This window comes from Rhinichthys klamathensis, unplaced genomic scaffold (genome assembly GCF_029890125.1).
Source record: "Rhinichthys klamathensis goyatoka isolate OS25496 unplaced genomic scaffold, OSU_Roscu_1.1 h1tg000110l_1, whole genome shotgun sequence".
Taxonomy (NCBI): Eukaryota; Metazoa; Chordata; class Actinopteri; order Cypriniformes; family Leuciscidae; genus Rhinichthys; species Rhinichthys klamathensis.
In genome coordinates, this window is record NW_026606648.1 from 3,919,055 (window position 1) to 3,939,029 (window position 19,975).

A 19,975-nucleotide genomic window follows, 5' to 3' on the forward strand; every position below is an offset into this window, starting at 1 on the left:
GATAGGCCTGTTTGAAGACAGTTCACAACATCAAAAACTGTTCTGAAGTTCACTGATAACAACGATTTTGAAGCCATTTGCAGAATTAACAGCCACCAGGACTGCAGTATACTGTATTCCTCCAAACACTTTAGCAAAGCTATTCAAATGAATAATGTTAAACAGGAACTTTGTAATTTAAGTTATTATCTATTCGTTTCAATTGCTTAGTGCTAATCTCACTTACCTCGTGTATTGCAGTTCATTTTTTCCTCATCCTTCCTATTCTCGTAGGCCATTCTCCTCTGACCTCTAGCATCACCAGGGGCACAGTTTGGGGGAGGTAACCCCCCAAGGGAGAAAACATCATTCTGCACCAACATTAGAAAGCTTTTTAAACTACTCCAGAATTGATCACATTCTTTTGTATTTATTGTGGTACATTTTGACAAACTTGCAGAATTTTTAATAGATAATCGGTTAAGGGAATATATTTTTTCACTAAAGATTCATATGTTGTATAGTTTCTGAATGTGGCGGTTGCTATTTTTCATTACAAATGCTAGATAAAAGAAAGAAAGAAAAATTAGCATGGTAATGAGGAGCCATCAATGATCTTAATTAAATCCTTATTGTAACAAATGCTATAGTTAAACAATTACAAGTACTATGTTACTTTTTAGGCCAATTACAAGTTAGAATCAAGAGGACCTTCTTGAATTATTGACTAAACAATTGCTTTTCCCCATGTGTAAAATGTTTTCTGCTAATAATGACAGATATTAGGAAAAACCTGGCTTTTAGATATTTCAAGAGATGACAGGAAATTAACATTTTCAATATAAGAAAATGTTAAGTAAAGTTAGTTTGACCTACCATTTGGCACTTTGATTTAGAAAATTCTGTCAAACTGATAAGTTTTTAGGTGCTTAAATAAAATACACTATCCTATGTAAACAATTGTTAACTAGGCTATTACTTTATTGCAGCTATGTTATCAATGCATGTGCGGATGATACCACAAAAGACCATTTTGCAAAAATAAACAAACAAACAAATAAATAAATAATCATGATGAGGGAGCAGACCCCGCTAAACGGTTCAAACTTCAACCGCCCCAATGTTCAATCCAAAACTACGCCCTTGAGCATCACCAAGGCATTTTTGCCCACAGAAATGCCACTCACTATTTTCTCTTTTTTGAACAATACTTTGTAAACCCTAGATATGGTCGTGCATGAAAATCCCAGTAGATCAGCAATTTCTGAAATACTCAGAAATACAACCATGCCAAGTCACGTAAATCACCCTTCTTCCCCATTCTAATGCACAGTTTTAACCTCAGCAGATCGTCTCAACCATCTTTAAGTGCCTAAATGTATTGTCATGTAATTGGATGATTAGATATTTGTGTTAACAAGCAGCTGAACAGGTGTAATAAAAGTGGCTGGAGAATGTGTGTATCCATCCATCCATCCATCCATACACACACACGCAAATATTTTTTGCTGATACATTTCATTGCAAAACGAAAATTTCACACATCAACCAAACCAAAATGATATGTGCATCATCTTTTCTCAAAAGCATTTCAGTGGTGCTCCTGCCCCACCCATTACACGACCTGCTTTCCTAAACTCGTTTTCAACATCTGCACTCTTTGTCCCTCAATCCAGAACTGCTGCATGGATACAGGACACACCCTAAAACTCTCTCTCTCTCCACAACCCCAAGAGTTTTACTGACAGAATGCAGAGAGCCCTGCAGTGTTTCTCCATCCTCTCTGACCTCCATACATGCCCTTACTGCAAAATGACTACGACCCCACCCTTCTCACAGCCTGTAAACCCATGAGTGCAAGCATGTTAAAACCGTCTGATTTCATTCCCACATAAGTCAATAAGAGCAGAAAAGATAGATCAGAGCAGATCTTCAATGGTAACACAACAGACATTTTAGATAAACGCATATTGCAAAAAACAAAACAAAATTCAGTTCCAATCTGATAGGGTTAGTAATCCTTTTGACCAATTTTGATCACAAAGTCTAGACACATTATTCTCTATTTCTGTTGTTTTCTAACTGTTTGCACAATTAATATGTTTCTGAGGTAGTCAATTACTGTGACATAATCAATTTCAGATACACCTACCCCTAAACTATAGATTTATTACTATTTCAGGATATATATATATAAAAAAAAAAAAAAACTGAGTTTGCTTCGGATGATCTTGTGAATAAGCTTCACTGTTGACCAGACTTTGTGCCAAAATTCAAACATGACTATGTTATGGATAATGCCACAGCTTAATTGCATATCACCAGATGTGTGCTAATCATTAGCATACACCTTAGCAACACTGCATTTGAAAAAAGTAAACATTTCATAATAAAAATGAAAGCATTTTATTTCCTCTTAAGATCATGTTGTCATCACATCTGACACAGATTACGATCTATCACAGTTTTTGAAAGCTAGTTTTCAATCAAAAAAAGAACAAAAACAGAAAATGATAACACCTAAGAAAAAAATACTTAAATCAAGAACTATAAAAAATATAAAACTTGAAAAGATCTATCAATTAATCTCCATTTTTCATCTCCAAGTACCATTTCAAAACATAATTTAAACTTTTCCTTTACACAAAATCAAACAGACAAATGAATTTGAAACATTAGTTTTCTTTTAAATAGAAGAAATGTAATCATTTTGCCATGCAGTGGATGTAACATTAAATATTAATTCAAACAAAAATAATATATTTCTCTCTTTTTATATAATTGTGTGTATTTAGATCATATAGATAATATATAGATATTTATATTCAAGTCAAAACACACCCTCCCTTTATAGGGAAACAAGCTAAATTAAAACATTTACCACAAATATAATCTAATAATGCTTTCATAGCTGCCATCAGTAGCATGGCTGTCTTTTAGGAACATTAAAAACAAGGGATTTCAGCAAAACCATTTTGGCACAGAAAACCACACATAACGCCAGTAGCATCTGCTTTGTAAAAAGACAAGGAAAGATTAGAGAAGCTGATTTTTTTCTGTTTCATAAAAAAAAAAAAAAAAAAAAAAAAAAGGAAAAACATTCTGTGCATCGCTTTAGTCCAGGAAAGAGAGTGTATGTGCATCTCCTGAGCATTTGCTTGAGGCCAGTGGTGTATGTCCCAGAGTTTGTTGCTACTGCAGCATGCTTTTAATGGTCTTAGTGGTTGACTCGTCATTAAGATGTTTTGTTGTGTACCTGCACAGAAGACATTAAGTATTAATTATATTTGCTTCAGTATTTTGCCAGGCCAAGCCATCTTCAGCACTGTTGCCAAACAAGCATTACTGTTCAGCAGAGCATAATCATGATCCAATATGCATGAAATGCATATCTCATGACACTCTATGTGGAATATTCCTCACATTAAGCCAATATGAAAGAAAATATGAAAAAAATAAAAATAATTCTAAATGTGTCTTCATGGTTTTTGTAACAAGTACAGTTGTGTGATGGACACTGACTCTTCCTACATATGATGCTGAGAGTGACACAATGACAAGTACTATGTATCATAATATGTAAATGAAAATCTAAATAAATTATGACTTATTTTAAAAGGGCTATATGTAAGAATTTGTATGTATTAATCACTTTTTTATGTATTAATCACTTTTTTATGTATTAATCGGAGCATATCCGCATCACTATGATCAGATGTTTTCTAATTGCTGTCATTTTTGTTGCGTTTATTTTGTTATTGAGAGTTATTGCAGCACATATTACACAATCATTTAAATGTTGCTCTCAGCAGCATGGACGGCATCTGGATGTTTGTTATAACAAACATCCATATAGCTGTGTATATTAGAGATGGGATTTATGGCTCTTTGAGGAGATCCGGATCTTTGCGATCCGTTCCTTTCAAAGAGCCGTTCAAAAGAACGGCTCTTTTGGCTCTTTTTAAATATTTAGTCAGTTTAAAGAAGCCAGCTTGGGGGAATCTCAGTTTATCCTGGAAATAATCACTGGGAGGAATGATGAGGTGAGATTTGTAGTCAATTAATTAAAACTCAGATATCACACACCAATATCTGAGTTTGAATTATTCTGAAATATTGATTATTACCTCATTTGTCATGTGTGGACTATATTCCATAGGGTTGCACAACATCCCTCTGCTTAGAAAGTGATATCACTATTTTGGATTTACCTTTAGTACAAAGTATGTGTATGTGTAAAGCTATGTTGACTTATGTTATTCATACAATACCACAAGAACATTTTGATAAAAAACAAAAACTATTTAAAGTTGTAAATATATACTGTAGATACAATAACATGAACACAAAATGCAATGTAAATAAATACAAAGCAGTTCCTTTGTATTTATTTACAAAGGAACTTAGTGTTACTTTAGTGGTTTTTTTTTTTTTTTTTTAACTGGAGTAACCATGTGACGGCATAAGTCATTGGCTCTGCTCCTACCCAATGACAGCACGTAGGGTTTTTTCCCACTGGAGTACTCACGTAAAGGATGCGCGCGCGTGCACAACTATCATCATGCTGTTAGGCAGTAGCACCCCTGCGCTGGGTGCGCCCCTTCCCCTATAACTGAGGAGCTAATTTGTGTGCATCTGTGTGAAACACGCATGAAAAAAGAACGACAGAAAGAACGGCTCCCCTCCAGCCGCGACTCGGCTCCCATCGTTCATGTTTATGAGCCGTTCAAAAGAATCGGTTCGTTCGCGAATGTCACAACTCTAGTGTATATAGCTGTGAAGATTTTTTTTTTTACAACCTTTTTACTTTTAAGTGAAGATCGAACAAAAAAGACCTTTGTCGTGAGTATGTGGAGACTCTAAATCACATTCAGTCTCTTGCACGTTGCATATGCACGAGTGCGAGTCGCTGGCTAGTTCACATAAAGGCAACCGGTGTCACTAATAACAAGGGTTTCTGAATTTGCCTGTTTAATTTAAATTGAATTCATAAATCACTATTTAAATTATAACAATTATTATTTATTTGAACTTAAATTTATATAATTTCATTTATTGGTTTAAAAATAACTATTTAAATTGTGATGAATAAGCCTTGTTTTAATAGCATTCATTATTAGTATATGGTAAATGGACTGCATTTATATAGCGCTTTCACAGACCCAATGGCCACCAAAGCGCTTGACATTTGCCTCACATTCACCCATTCACACACTCATTCATACACCGACGGGCGACGGCAGCCATGCAAGGCGCCATCCAGCTCGTCGGGAGCAGCTGGGGTTAGGTGTCTTGCTCATGGACACCTCGACACTTGGTCAGGTGGAACCGAGGATTGAACCACCAACCTTCCGGTTTGTAGACAACCCACATGAACCACTGAGCCACTTTTTAAAATAATTTATAAAGCAAAATAAAATAAATAAAAATAGCTCGTAAACAGGAATGAAAACCTGAAATGGTGAGATTAACTGAATGAGCCACTGAATGTTGGCTTGTTGAACACAGTACCTGAGAGCATTTAGAAGACCTTCCACACTGTTTGGTGGCTGATCTCGGAGCACTTTAATGCAGCCTTTCATCTGTTTGGGGGGGAAAAGCCATGGTTAGAGTGGCACGGTAATGACAGCACTGAACCTCATGAGTCACGACACTGCGAGAGAGCCATCACCACGTTTTCTAAGCACTATGATTATGAGTCAGTCCTAGTGCCTAGAGGGAGGGGAAAACAGTTAGGAGATGGGTTTGCAAGTAACGGGAGATGATGGTTTCACTCACGTCTATTTTGGAGGACTTTGCGAATGCGCCGACAGGATGGACGTAGTCGTAAAGTATGATGACCCCGACCATGACACGCAGACAGAAGGAAACGGTTTCATCACTGCTGAAGCGGCTGCGATACTCTCTATATCAAAACAAAATCAGAGAATAAGCAAATTATTTACCTCCCAATTTCTAGTGGATTGATTCTACTTTATTTTTTAATAGAATGCAAACTTTATGGTCGGACATCGGACAGATTAGAAAATGGCAGACTTACGGGGTTTCCAACATAACTTTGCACACGCTTGCCATGGTGCTCAATACATCTGTGGTGTTTTCAATGGGCAAGTTTTTATTCTGTTGGGCAAAAGGCAAAAAATTAGTTATTCTTTACAAGTTATTTTTTGAAAATACCACTGAGAATTGATTTTAAACATTTTTGTTACCTCAGAAACAAATTTTGTTGTTCCATCACTTAATGTCTTCAGCATGGGCGTGGCATCAGCATAAAAAAGAGATATCCGATTGGCCAGCTCATTATTCACTTCATTTTCTCCCTCTGCCTATATAGACAGATACCAAAAAACATTGTTAATGGAGTTAAGCAAAAAGGAACACTAATTTTATTTTAAGAAGAACAGTTTAGATTAGAACAGATTTTTCTTTCTGACCCGTTTCTCAGAAATTGTCACAGTCAATGCCTCATGAAAATGATTAATAGTAGACCATAAAGGGAACAATGTGAGGATGGATAGGCATCAAGAGGCTTTTTCTCCTGTGCCCCAATTTCTCAGGTGAAAAAATGTGTCAAAAATGCTAATAGATTATTAATGTACTGCATATCAAAAAAAATGGATGGATGTTTCTCAACCCTTTTGCTAAATGGGGAGGGAGTGTATATCAGCCAAAGTTCACAAAGCTGGCATTATAACAATTGAATATCCTTCAATACCATAAGTCACTTTGGTTAATGGGATAGATAGGTTCTGTGGAGAAACAGTGATTTGGGAGAAAGGTGGGAAAAGTGAAGACACCCCCAGATCTAAACCAGAAGTTAAGTTTTAGTTATTTCTCAAAATATGTGATAAATAATTGAAAATCTTTTCAGTGCTATGATATCTGTCTAAATCTACTGATTTAGCAGTTGCTTGAAAACGCATTTCATAAAAGCAAAAATATCAGTATCACAATGGGGACAGCCAGACAACAAATGTAATTTTTTTTATTTAATAAGAAAGCAGTTCAATCTTAAACTGCATTCACCTGCACATTCTGGTGTGTCAAATCTAAAAATATTAAACTAGTCTAAACTGGGGCTAGAGGCAGATGGGTTTCCAGAGTGATGTATTTAGCTCGTTCAGTAGTAGGGCCCTGGGGAGCCACAGTGGGGCTTCTGAATTCAGGCTGGAAGAATATGAGGGGAAAACCAGCGTCATTTCACCAAACAAGGTATGCGGACTGCATGGTGTCCCCCAGGGCTATGTATGTGGCCCGATCTCAGATCAGATATTTAGTCCTAGGAGGGCAGGACGTCTCTGGGGAGGACAGGCACAAAAGCTGACCACAGATCAGGTGTCACACTATATTGGTGCACCTCAATGCACTTCAGTGAGCTTCTCAGAACTCACTCGCTCTCCCAGTGGGAGACCATTTTCTGTTTGGGTCCTCAACAGTCCCCTGAGGGCTGGTGTGTGCAAGTGGCTGAGTGCTTGAGTTTTGTGTGAGAAAGGAAAAAGGAAGTGTGTTAGTTATATGGAAGGGGTTTAGATAAAATCAAGAGTTGCTTCAAAGATGTACTTTTATATACACTTATATATACTATGTATGTATATATATATACATATTATGAATAAATATATTTGAATGTGTGTGTGTGTGTGTGTGTGTGTGTGTGTGTGTGTGTGTGTGTGTGTGTGTGTGTGTGTGTGTGTGTGTGTGTGTGTGTGTGTGTGTGGATAAAAGGTTAAATGGGCAGAGAAATGTAGCACAGAAAGATGAATAGAAAAAGAGAAAGAGGGAAGAGGATGAGAGAAAAGACAACAATAAAGTCATAGCAATAGAGAGGTGACTTTATCAATTCTTGAGAAAACTCACAGGAACGTTATTGATCCTCATACGACTTAGGGTCCTCCTGTAATAACTGAAGTCATTCTGAATAGCAGGATTTGTCATCTGAAAAAGAATCAACACCAAATGTACTGTTTAAAAGGGTTCTCTTTTTAAAGAAATTGATACTTTTATTCAGCAAGCATTAAATTGATTAAAAAAATATATATAAATCTTTTGTAACATTACTATTTCAAATAAATGCTGTTCTTTTGAATTTCTATCCATTAAAGAATCTTGAAGAAAAAAAAAACCCTTTAGAAAAGTAATAGCTCATCTCTCAGAGTAACACAATGAAGTTTAATACAGGGTTTATAAACAACCCCTAATTCCAAGTATGAACAATAGTAACAATGATGCTTGCTTTAACAAGAACCATTAATAAAATTAACCAATTAATAAAAAAATTGTGTATGTAAGGGTGCTTCAAATGGAGGCAAATCTCCATGCAATTGCTGGTGTGACAGGACTGAGGTAGACAAATACAGGCTGGTAGCCTAGAAGGCAAAGAACACTTACAGGATTAGCTAAAGCTTTACTTAAATGATCAGGTAATCAGAGCAATCTTTATCTGTCAGGACCTAGACTGTCTGGGACCCATGGATCCCCTATTGAAGTATTGTTACCTGAAGAGTAACGCAGTAGACTCGCAGCTTGTGACAGATGGATAAATATGTTTTAACGAAGAGTCATGTTCAGTTTAGTGTTGGGTGACAAATTTTTGTGACAAAGGAGGGGGTGATAATCAAGACGACAGTGGAGATGGCGCAGAAGACAAAGGTCAGGGTGGAAAACAACCTCTTTAGGATTTGCAAGAGCAGAGGTCAGCTATAATTATCCCAAATGTTCAGTGAATTTTGGACAGAGATAGTGATTAATAACCATGTAAAGCCTGAAATACCATATAAAATAATATTCAGAAAAATCAAATTAATTGAAATGAAACAGGTCAAAAGATTTACGTATGCGTTTATTTGTTGAGCACCATATTTGATCAGGCTTGTACGGCTCATTTAGTATGATATAGGAAAATATTAAGCTCACACCTCAATTTTATTCAGAGGGCCAAACAAAAATATGCAATATTGTACAGTTGCTGTTATTTATATGGCCATAACTTAGGATGAAATTATAATAGCTTGTTTAATTTAAATCAATAAGATCTTTATTACAGTACAGACTACTTACATGAAATGCATATAAATATGAGTTGTCACTCTATATCTCCCAATAATGTCTTAAGATTATATTTAAATGCTTAGCTTTAAGATCAAAGCTCTGTAGTTGTTATTGTGGGGGCAAAATATATAATGCAATGCAATGCAATACAATAATAACTGACATATCTGAAAGTCTGATGTATCATATTTAATACATTTTTCTTCTAAAAAGGATGTATGGACCTAAGTTGCTTCAGTCCAGTAATTGTTTATCTTGAACGATTGATAAAAATATCACAGCAAAAAGACACATGTACATGTGTTTACTTGCTACTTGTATAAACTATCAATCAGAGGGGATGTGGCAGATTGTGTACAACAGGTTTTTCCAGCAAAGTTTAATTACAAAGATAATTCTCAGTTGAAATTAATACAATGTTCTCAAATGACATCCTTGTCCACAAAACTAATGCAGAGCTGGTATTCAGTCCATGAACTGTCAGGCCAGACAGATAGACCCTTCCTATCCCATCCCTGCAGCGTACGGCACTACGGCATTGGCGGGCTGAAGTAGGTCAATGCGCCAAGCTGAGAGGAGGGCATGGTTGGATGGAGGTTGGCATGCCACCTTACACCCCCTACTTTCTCACATTTAGCAACCCCATCTGGGGGGGGGGGGGGGTTTAATTGGGACATCCCAGCTCTGTGCCGCAGGGCGTCGGGGTGTATGTGAATGCTTGCATTAGAAAAAGCAAGAAAGGCGCTAGTGTTGGTGCTGAGACGAATAAGAAAACGGCTAGACAAAATATGATTTGATTTTTTTGGACACATAACCGGGACAAATTAGGTGGTTTACTGTTCAGTCATTTAGGGTTGTGTGAGTGTCTGAGGTTCTGACATGGTCAGAGGAGTGAAAATCAGAGCACAATTTAGCTCAGAGTGATGTCGTCTTGACATAAGCACTTTTAACTGTCCGTTCTGCATTATAAATTTGGAGTAAAAGAAACAGCAGGTGTTTAAGCAGAGGATAAGAGAATGAAAGAGCCAAAGCTCAAAAGCTTCTATGATGTTAAATGTCGATAAAGGTTTGGCAAGCACCTGAGGGAGCAAAAACTGGCTGGTGCTATTGGAAAGTAATTATTTTCTCATTAGCTGGTTTCTAATCACAATTAGCATGCCATTAGTGAGAAGGGGAAGCTTGTTAAGGCATCACATCCAGGTCAGTCTCATCTATCGCAATTCTGCTGACTTACATGATGAGCTCATATTTTAACCATGCATTTCATTTGACTAGAGAACATTAAACTAATGAATAATTTCTACTCATTGACATCAAAATGGGTGAATCGCATGAAAAAAAGGTTTAGGTCACATTTAACCGCAAAACTAAAAGAAATAAAAGGTAATATACATAAAGAACTGAAGCATGTTTTTAGGTCCATTAAGATTTTTTTCATATTGAAACATTATTAATGTATATTAATTATTTTAATGACAAGAATTAGGGATATTTTTTCCCAAATATAGATTACCATACCACATCCGAATGTTTTCATTGTTTTAAAAAAGTTTTAGGGTTCTCTCATAATTATTATTCTCAGAAGCGATCAGTATAAATTAAAGGCAATATAACAAATACTACCATGATGCACGAATATTTTATCTTTTTTTAAATATGATGATAAGGATTTAGATGGGTGCAATGTTATTATATCATGATAATACATACATAATTATAATAAATACAAAAGTTAATGGTTCAACAAGGCTTCATTTTCTTTAATAAAATATAGTTCTTTACTTCTTTTATTATATGAATCAAACATGTTATCGAAAGGTTTCGTGAGACCCAACTGACTTTTGACTATTGAATCAGCTGTCTAGTATCAGTGCACATTCAATGCTGAATAAACATTTTAATGAACAAGAATTTTTAAATGCAAATCAGTGAAAATAAATAGGATTTACTTGTATTATGTATTATAGCTTTTATGCAATGTTTGCAACAAAAAAATGCCATTAAGTAAACAAAGGATATTTATTGAGGTATGGTCCTCACCTTGAGCTCATCAAAGCGCAGTGTGAAGTGTAGGATCTCAGCGAACTGTTTGGCGAGGGCCTGCTCTCTCTCCAGATGCTGTGTGGGGTCATCGTATGTCTCACTAGTGAGTGCTCTCAATAGACTGTGCAGTGCAGCTTCTGTAGAGTCACACAGGGGTCAGTTCAGGTTCATTTGTTCCTCACTGAGTACAACTTTAATGGTTCCATTATACAGTATAAGATTCATTTGAGCAGCTTATTGATTTAATAAAATACTTATAAATAAATGGTTTAATATATATATATATATATTGTGTTAAATATAAATTCCGGCAAGTGATTAGAACCCATTCAAGGGTGGCTGTTTATGATTGGCAAATAATCTGACTCATTCTGAAATCTGAACAATATACTAATATATTTCAGTTTTAAAACAAAAGTTTGCATAAAACAACCCCTGAATAAAATTAATTTGGCTGATTCTATACAATATTCAGGTTTACTAAATGATAAAACTGATACAAAACACATGCTGAGAATGTATGTGATATGCTGCCATATTGATTCATACTGCAGACCAACAACAAGAATCATTTTTGGCAACAAAAAACATTTGGTATCATACATGACCTAACAAACTAATAATAAAGGTTCTTTAATGCATTAGATCAAACTATTTGCTTAGATGGACACACATACTCCAGACTACACAAAAGGCATGCTCTTCCATAAGGGCCTAATCTGAAGTTTTTAGATGTTCTCCACTAACACAAGGTGATGTTCTGAGCCCCAGCTCAATGACTTAAGAGGCTGTTCTTAACCCACAATTCCCGTTCTCATTCTCTCCATTACTTTATTGAGGCAACACAGCAGCATGCTAGAGCAATTACATTACATAAGAGTCAGTCCAGCAGCCATAAACAAGTTTATGGTTGAGGTACAGTATGATCTCAGTATGGCCACATTAACCCAAGGTCCAACTACTTTTTAATTCTGATCTCATTTACAAGTCTTAAAATATACATATAAATAAAACCAAACAGAGGTGCCTTTGGACTGATTCATGTTTTGCTGTTGCTAGTATTGCCAAATTGCTAAAGTAAGTCATTCTGCATCTTTAAAGAAAGCAATGGAAAGAAAAAAGCAATGGTTGGGCGATGTGGCTTTAAATCCATGCATCAACAACAGTTGATGAACAAGTGAGCATTCAGGTTAAGTCTGCTCTAGAAATTCAAACAATATTGGGGATTCCAGCTTTATTTTTATTGGCTTGTTTGTAAATTGCAGCAATCATTCCCGTCTGAAGAGGGTATGACAGAGGGTAGCTTTGTCAATAAACCTATTTTTCCTATATGGCTCTGAGAAACCAAGAGATTTCTAGTTATACAAAAGTTATACATAGTCAAGCCTGTACAGTCATTCAGGCTCCTCTCCACAGCGGAGCGAGAGAGAGAGAGAGATTGGGGGTTCAGACTGGTGACTCAAGCGGCAGCAGTATGTAGAGTAAATTGAGCAGATTTGCCGTACAGTAATGACCTCCATCTGCTTTAGTCAGCTTGGCAGGGCAGAGGAGCTGATTAAAAATGGCCAAGGAAGCACATCCCAGTCAAAACAGAGCTAGAGACGACCGGCTTTTAAGAGTGCATGCTGAGAATGGAGTGTGAGGATGAGGCCGGCAGATGAGGAATGAAAGGGTGGGGTGAGGGAGTACACGTCACATCTCATCACATCATGAGAAAGCGAGAGAGATGACACGAGATACGCGGGCAATGTTAAAATGATAGATATATACTGAGGAATGAAAGTAGTTTAAGATGAACCAGTTGACTTTAAACCAAAAAAATAAATAAACAAAAAAGTTGAAACAGAAAAAAATGCCAAGACATTTCATTAACTAAATAAAGCATAGCTTGTAAATACATTTGATTTTTCCAATACATAAATTATTCAAAAACAAAACTTTAGTAGATTATATTTAGTTACTTTTTAGAGTTTTTAATAAATATTCATTACATATATTAATTATTATTTCTTTAATACAGACAGGTTCATCGTCATATGAAAGAACTACATGCCAAGTGATCAGTGTAGATTAGCAAAGCATGAGAGCTTGCGCCAAAATTAGTGTTCAGTGTTCTGGAGCAGAAAGAGCGGGAAAGCAAGATGACCCAGTTCGGCGAGTTATGTAATATATGGCAGACACTTGGCGAGGGGCTGCGCTCATTGACTACTGGTTCAAAAGGACTTAAAGGACAGGGCTTCAAGGGCTTCAGGGCAAGATCACCTTCAACCCACTTGGTCTCATTAGGTCACTAACATTCCTGTGTTTTGATGGGCAAAAAGCCAAGGAAGCCATTAGATATCATGATCATTTTTGTCTATGCATTTCAGTGAGAGGTTTGTAACATTTATAGCATTTAAGCCCATCCATCAGCTAGTGTGCTACCCCAACCATTGTTACCCAGTGTTTTGGGTGAGATAATGAAAAGACCAGCTGGGGTACTTCCCAGGGGCAGCTCAGGTGTTAGTGTGTTTGCACACAAAGCGTTAGTGTGTATTTAATTTGTAAGATGTTTACCGCTCTAAAAACTCGCTGAAACAGATACTGCCAATGGCTCTTAAGCACATTGAAAGAGACAGTTCACCTACAAATGACAAAACTGTATGTAGGGCTGCATGATTAATCAAGAAAAAAACTCACGATATGGTGGAGTAAAATGATCAAATCACAAAGACTGTGATTATTATTGTTATTATTATTATTACATTATAGTCATATTGATACATAACCACAAAACTTTTGGCCACATTGTGTAGCCCTACAAACAAGCACATCAAACTTTTTTATTATTATTTTTAAATCACATTCTATAATTTTTCATTAGAAAAATCACCATCGCCATTTTTTCCCCCTAAATCATGCCATCTGCATAAATTGCTTTCTTCTACACAACATAAGAAAAGATGTTAAGCAAAATGTTTATGGTGCTTTCTTTACATTTTTTTTTGCGACTCTGTGCCCATTTGCTTTCATTATATGGAAAAGAGCAGCCTGGCCATTCTGTTAAACATGTCCTTTTGAGTTAAATTGAAAAATCATCAACTCGAATGACATGAGGGTAAGTAAATGACGACAGAATGTTCACTTAAAATATTGCATAACTACTAGGGGTGTAACGATACATGGTTATATCGAGATCGTTGATGTAAACGATATGATTTACGATAAAAGAGTTAGTTTTATCCAAAGCTCAGCTTGCTGCATTTATAAGGTATAGGCTAATTTACCACAAAATTAAAATTCTGTCATCATGTATGCCTACTCACCCTCATGTCATTTCAAACCTATAAGATTTTCATGCAACTTACAAACCCAAGTGAAGATATTTTGTACCAAGTTTTCCCCTAAAACTTAAAGATCCAAAAAATGTCACAAAGGCATCGTAAAAATAATCAATCGAGTTGTCTAATCCAAATCCAAGTCTTCTGAAGAGACACAATAGCTTTATATGATGAACAGATTTACAACGGCGTGCATACTGTAGTGAAAGCAGACACTCAAATGCTTGCATGATGTGTGAAAACAACATGGCAGTAAGTAAATGCAGAATTAAAAATTTTGGATGAACATTTACAGTTTGGGAATAGTCATTTTGACATGCTTTCTTGCGACTGCTATTGATTACATTGACCTTCTGAAAGGCACTCCTCCAAATGAAAGCGCAAACTATGGAAGTAAAATAATGTCAAATGTTTTTGAAATAAAAAGCCTGTTGAATTGCACTACTTGAAAAAAAATAGGCATTGCATTAACCATGCTTGCATTTTTATGCATTGTATTTTTAGGGCTTGCATTTTTATGGGCTGAAATTCAACATGGTTGAATATTTAAGCTGTGAATATTTCAATTAAAAACATTTCAAACACATTTTCATTATTAAAAATTCAATAATCCATATTCACCATTCATATTTCATTTCCAAAATATTCAAACTGTTTAAAAATACAACCAATAATATTCAACAGGCAATTTTCGGTCCATTTTATTTCGCTTTGCAAATTCGCTTCCACAAATTCAGTGGTTCAAATTCGACAGTAAATTCAACATTGACGTCCAGGAACTGCAGGAAAAGCAGAAGATTGCCGAGCATAATCTCCATCTGCTGTTAGTCGACCTCACCATCAGGGGGTGCAAAAGCGCGTGTTGTTGACGAAGACCAGCAAAATTAGAGCAAGTCATTCATTCATAAAACTCATTTACAGCAATGTAAGTTTATTTGTGATTATTATGACGGCTGTTTTTGTTAAATTCGGTGCCTTCACGGTTACTTTTCCTGTGTAGCCTACATCCATATTTCTCTACCGTGAACGAGATCATAATTTTATTCCCCGATGCGGATATACAGATCCAATGTTACATTTTTGAGGACATATATTTCTCTTGGTTGTTTAGTTGCCTTAACTTTATATTGTGGCGATGTGCTGCATGCAGGCTATTAGGGTTTCCCTCAATACTTCAGGATTCCCCTGCTGGACATATACGCTTATCGTAGCTTAATGGACTAGTGATGTAAAAGTCCAAACTCACAGGCAAGCAGAAGGACTCAGAATAACACGCACAGCTAAGCGTTTCCCAGTGATAGACTGGCATTAAGTTGGCTTGATGTTGGACATTCGCACATTTAGGGACCATCTCTAAAGTGTATACGACTTTGGTATACACGTTTCTAACTTCAATAGCATTTGAATAGAACGACTTACAGTCAAACAAGATGTTAAGCAAAATGTAAGTGAAACCAACTGTAAGTGTTCATGTAGTGTCAGGCATAATGAGCACCCTTTGGATTTTTGATATTTATTCAAATAAATTTAAGTTTGCGATTGAAGTTAGAAACGTACATGCCAATGTTGTATGCAACTTTAGAGACGGTCCCTAAATGTGCGAATGTCCAATGTCAAGCCAATTTTACATTTAGTCATTTAGCAGACGCTTTTATCCAAAGCGATTACAGTTAAACTAACAATAGGAGGACAACAATATGCAAGTGCTATGATCCCAGTTTAAGCTAATGCAATACACGTAGGCATTTTAGGACTTTAGGACTTATATATATATATATATATATAATATATATATATATATATATATATATATATATATATAGAGAGAGAGAGAGAGAGAGAGAGAGAGAGAGAGAGAGAGAGAGAGAGAGAGAGAGAGAGAGAGAGAGAGAGAGAGAGAACAGAATAGAATAGAAAGTGTTAGTATTAATTGATCAAGTGTTGATTTTATGCCAGCATATCACGAAACGCTCAGCATGAAACTTTGCGCGTAAAGTTTATTATCTGAGTCCATCTTCTTGCCTGTAGCCTATATAGTAGCCTACAGCCTACATCCCCAATAAGGTGCAAGATCGGTCTTTCATATCACTGTATGTGTTAAGCGTTTTGTCCCAACAGAAAGGGAATCCTTGAGTATGAGGTATTGAGGGAAACCGATTATAATCCTGTTCATGGTAGAGAAAGCTGATGACATGTAGAATACACAGGGAAAGTAACAATGAAGTTATTGAATGAAACATAAACACAGCTTTTGTGTGTTTATCATCTTTTCCGCATATACTGTCACAGATAATCATTTCCATTTTATGAATGAATGTCTTCGTCAACAACAAGCGCTTTTGCACCCCCTGCTGGTGAGGTCGACTAACAGCAGATGGAGATTATGCTCGGCAATCTTCTGCTTTTCCTGCAGTTCCTTAGCCTAGAAATCTAGACGCACCCTAGCGGCAGTGAAAATTATTTCGCAGCCAGTGTGGTCTAGCAACTCTCCATAGGCTTTTGAGCTGGAAAAAACAAAAACTGGTCAGGCCAATCAGATCGTGTATAGAGTCGGCGGGCGGGCTTAACACAATGACGAAACAGTTCATGACGTTCCGCGTGATTTCCATAGAGGTGATTTCCCTTTCGAATCGGCTTTGGCCGCGACTCTGGAGGACTTGGAGTTAAGAGAACGTCACTTAAGTCATTCTTAAAAAAGGAAGATGTGTTCGGATTTTTGCCGTCCTGATACGGCAAAAGTTTAATATATCAATTAGCTCCGCTGGTGGAAAAACGCATGGGACTCATCCTCATCCACAACCGTTCGTTGCTCTGGTTGGTTGTAGCGTTATCCTATTGCGCGCAGAGGGATTTTGAAAGGTAACCGTTTATCCCGCCCCTCGGATTGAGGCATGTCAATGGAGAGTTCCCAGACCTAACATCTTGATGTAGGTCTGGCATGCCAGGCTAGCAGTTCCTGGACGTCAATGTTGAATTTACTGTCGAATTTGAACCACTGAATTTGTGGAAGCGAATTTGCAAAGCGAAATAAAATGGACCGAAAATTGCCTGTTGAATATTATTGGTTGTATTTTTAAACAGTTTGAATATTTTGGAAATGAAATATGAATGGTGAATATGGATTATTGAATTTTTAATAATGAAAATGTGTTTGAAATGTTTTTAATTGAAATATTCACAGCTTAAATATTCAACCATGCTAAATTTCAGCCCATAAAAATGCAAGCCCTAAAAATACAATGCATAAAAATGCAAGCATGGTTAATGCAATGCCTATTTTTTTCAAGTAGTGCAATTCAACAGGCTTTTTATTTCAAAAACATTTGACATTATTTTACTTCCATAGCAAACAATTTAAATCACCATATCACATTTAGGTTTAGCAGTATGATTATTCAAAGCGGTTTAGATGGTTAATTCTTATATATAGTGCATTAATAGCGGGAGAGACGGGACAGATCGAGCACCGGGAGAGTCTGTGTAAGAGATCCAACGAATGCCTGCATTGAAAGCACGAGTACTGCGGGAGGAAAAAATGAAAGTTTACGGAGTTTCAGTGACATTACTACATTAACCTACAATATATAATGTTGAATAATGCAATGGGGGAATATTGTTGGGTCCTGATAATAATACAATAATAATAATAATAATATTATTTCAATAATAATAATAAAGTAATAATAATAAAAAACTCTTCTTTATTTTGTCTTCCAATATCGTGATAGTATCGTATCGTGAGTTCAGTATGGGGAGTTGTATCAAATCGTGACATGAGTGTATTGTTAAACCCCTAATAACTACTTGGAAAAATAGGCTAATGTACCTAATCTCTGTGAAAATTGGTAGAACTTCTTTAGTTTGCCTACTAGTGGCACCACAGCAGCCCACGCCTGGTCTTGTAATGCCTCGTCATTAGGGTTCTGGATTGCCTGAAAAAAACAAACATCACAATAACACAACATCTGGACGACTTATAAATAATGTTTCCACAAGTCTAAATGGAACATATTATTTTATGACATCATGAGAATTGTGTACGTGGGATGAAGCTTTTAAATGATGTGCTCTTGAGGGGGGCAATTTGAGGATGTAAATGATGTCAAATTCAAATACACAAGATGTTTAAAAGGTTTTTTCTTTCTTTTTTTTTACATTAAGAACATCTAGTTAATGCTTTCTCTCTCTACCTCAGTGTGCTTTTCAATTTCCAAATACATGTGGCTCATTAAAATAATTACTGGGTGTGCTGAAATAAAAGGAATGCACCGTGTTCTATTGAGCGAATTAGAAAAAAGAAATAAAAGAAAACATTCACTTTCATTCCGCAGAAGACGCCAGTCCTTAGCAACTGTATCTATATAGCAACAGTATCCGTGGCAACCAGAGTATCAATCACATTGACACTCACTCGTACAGAGGCGTGATTGAGCGGAGCAGAGAATTTCAAATAACGCACACACATGATGAGCTGTTTTAAAGCCACCAATATTGTTCCCTCAACTCAGTTGGAGTGAATTTATTTACTCAAGGAGACAAATTTTACATGAACAACTGTATGTAAGTGCATACATAATATGAGTCAAACATAACGGATCTCACGTGTACCTCTCGTATCTCTTGGCCCGCGCCTTTATATGCCTGTAGTTCGTCAAGTATTCCCAGAGCATCCTTCAGGACCACATCCACTTCTTCCCACGTTTCCCGCTCTGCTTCTGTTGGCTGGGCATCTGGAGGGAGAGAGGGAGAGAGGGAGAGAGGGAGAGAGGGAGAGAGAGAGAGAGAGAGAGAGAGAGAGAGAGAGAGAGAGAGAGAGAGAGAGAGAGAGAGAGAGAGAGAGAGAGAGAGAGAGAGAGGGAGAGGGAGAGGGAGAGGGAGAGGGAGAGGGAGAGAGAGAGAGGGAGAGAGAGAGAGAGAGAGAGAGAGAGAGAGAGAGAGAGAGAGAGAGAGAGAGAGAGAGAGAGAGAGAGAGAGAGAGAGAGAGAGAGAGAGAGAGAGAATAAATTAAGTAGACTTCAAGGTCTTTAATCAAAAGGTCTTTCAAGGTCACATTTCATCAATGTCTGACACATTAAGAGTGAACATACGTACGAATGCAACTCATGAACAGGAATCAGAGCTTTATACCTTAGAGATTGAGGCAAGGATAAAATGAAGGATAGAACAAAGAAAACGGATTACTTAGTGACTTTGTACACAAGATTTAACCCCGTTAAGTTGCTGATACTATGGGCAAATTCCACTATCACTGTTCCCTTCCAACTCCAAATAGTGAGTACTCTGAAGGAAGAAAGGTATTACTGTAACATTTGGTACATCATACACATTCACTACCATTTAAGGCTGTAAGAATTTTTTTTTAAAAGAATTTTTTTTTTTTTTTTACTCATTAAATTGACCAAAACTGACAAAAAACATTTATCATTTAAAACATAGTTATATATATATATATATATATATATACATAAACTTGTCTCTTAAACTTTCTCTTAATATGTTGAATAAATTACATTTTAAAATGTATTAAAATAGAAAAAATTACTATTTTAAACTAGACAAAAACATAAAAAAGATAAACATAAAAT

At 36.4% G+C, this 19,975-nt stretch overlaps 1 protein-coding gene across 3 annotated transcripts in view; it reads right to left on the reverse strand.

Moving 5' to 3' along the window:
• Positions 1-2,369: 2,369 nt before the first annotated feature.
• fam49bb (family with sequence similarity 49 member Bb) overlaps positions 2,370-19,975 on the reverse strand; it is a 73,375-nt gene continuing 55,769 nt past the window's right edge. For all 3 annotated transcript variants that reach the window (XM_056254200.1, XM_056254198.1, XM_056254199.1), the window contains 9 exons: positions 18,999-19,120; positions 18,217-18,322; positions 11,068-11,207; positions 7,837-7,914; positions 6,189-6,305; positions 6,020-6,099; positions 5,758-5,884; positions 5,491-5,561; positions 2,370-3,235 (listed from right to left, as the gene is read on the reverse strand). In XM_056254200.1, coding sequence (XP_056110175.1) covers positions 3,172-3,235; positions 5,491-5,561; positions 5,758-5,884; positions 6,020-6,099; positions 6,189-6,305; positions 7,837-7,914; positions 11,068-11,207; positions 18,217-18,322; positions 18,999-19,120 — 905 coding nt within the window. In that variant the 3' untranslated portion in view covers positions 2,370-3,171. The remainder of the gene's footprint in view (positions 3,236-5,490; positions 5,562-5,757; positions 5,885-6,019; positions 6,100-6,188; positions 6,306-7,836; positions 7,915-11,067; positions 11,208-18,216; positions 18,323-18,998; positions 19,121-19,975) is intronic.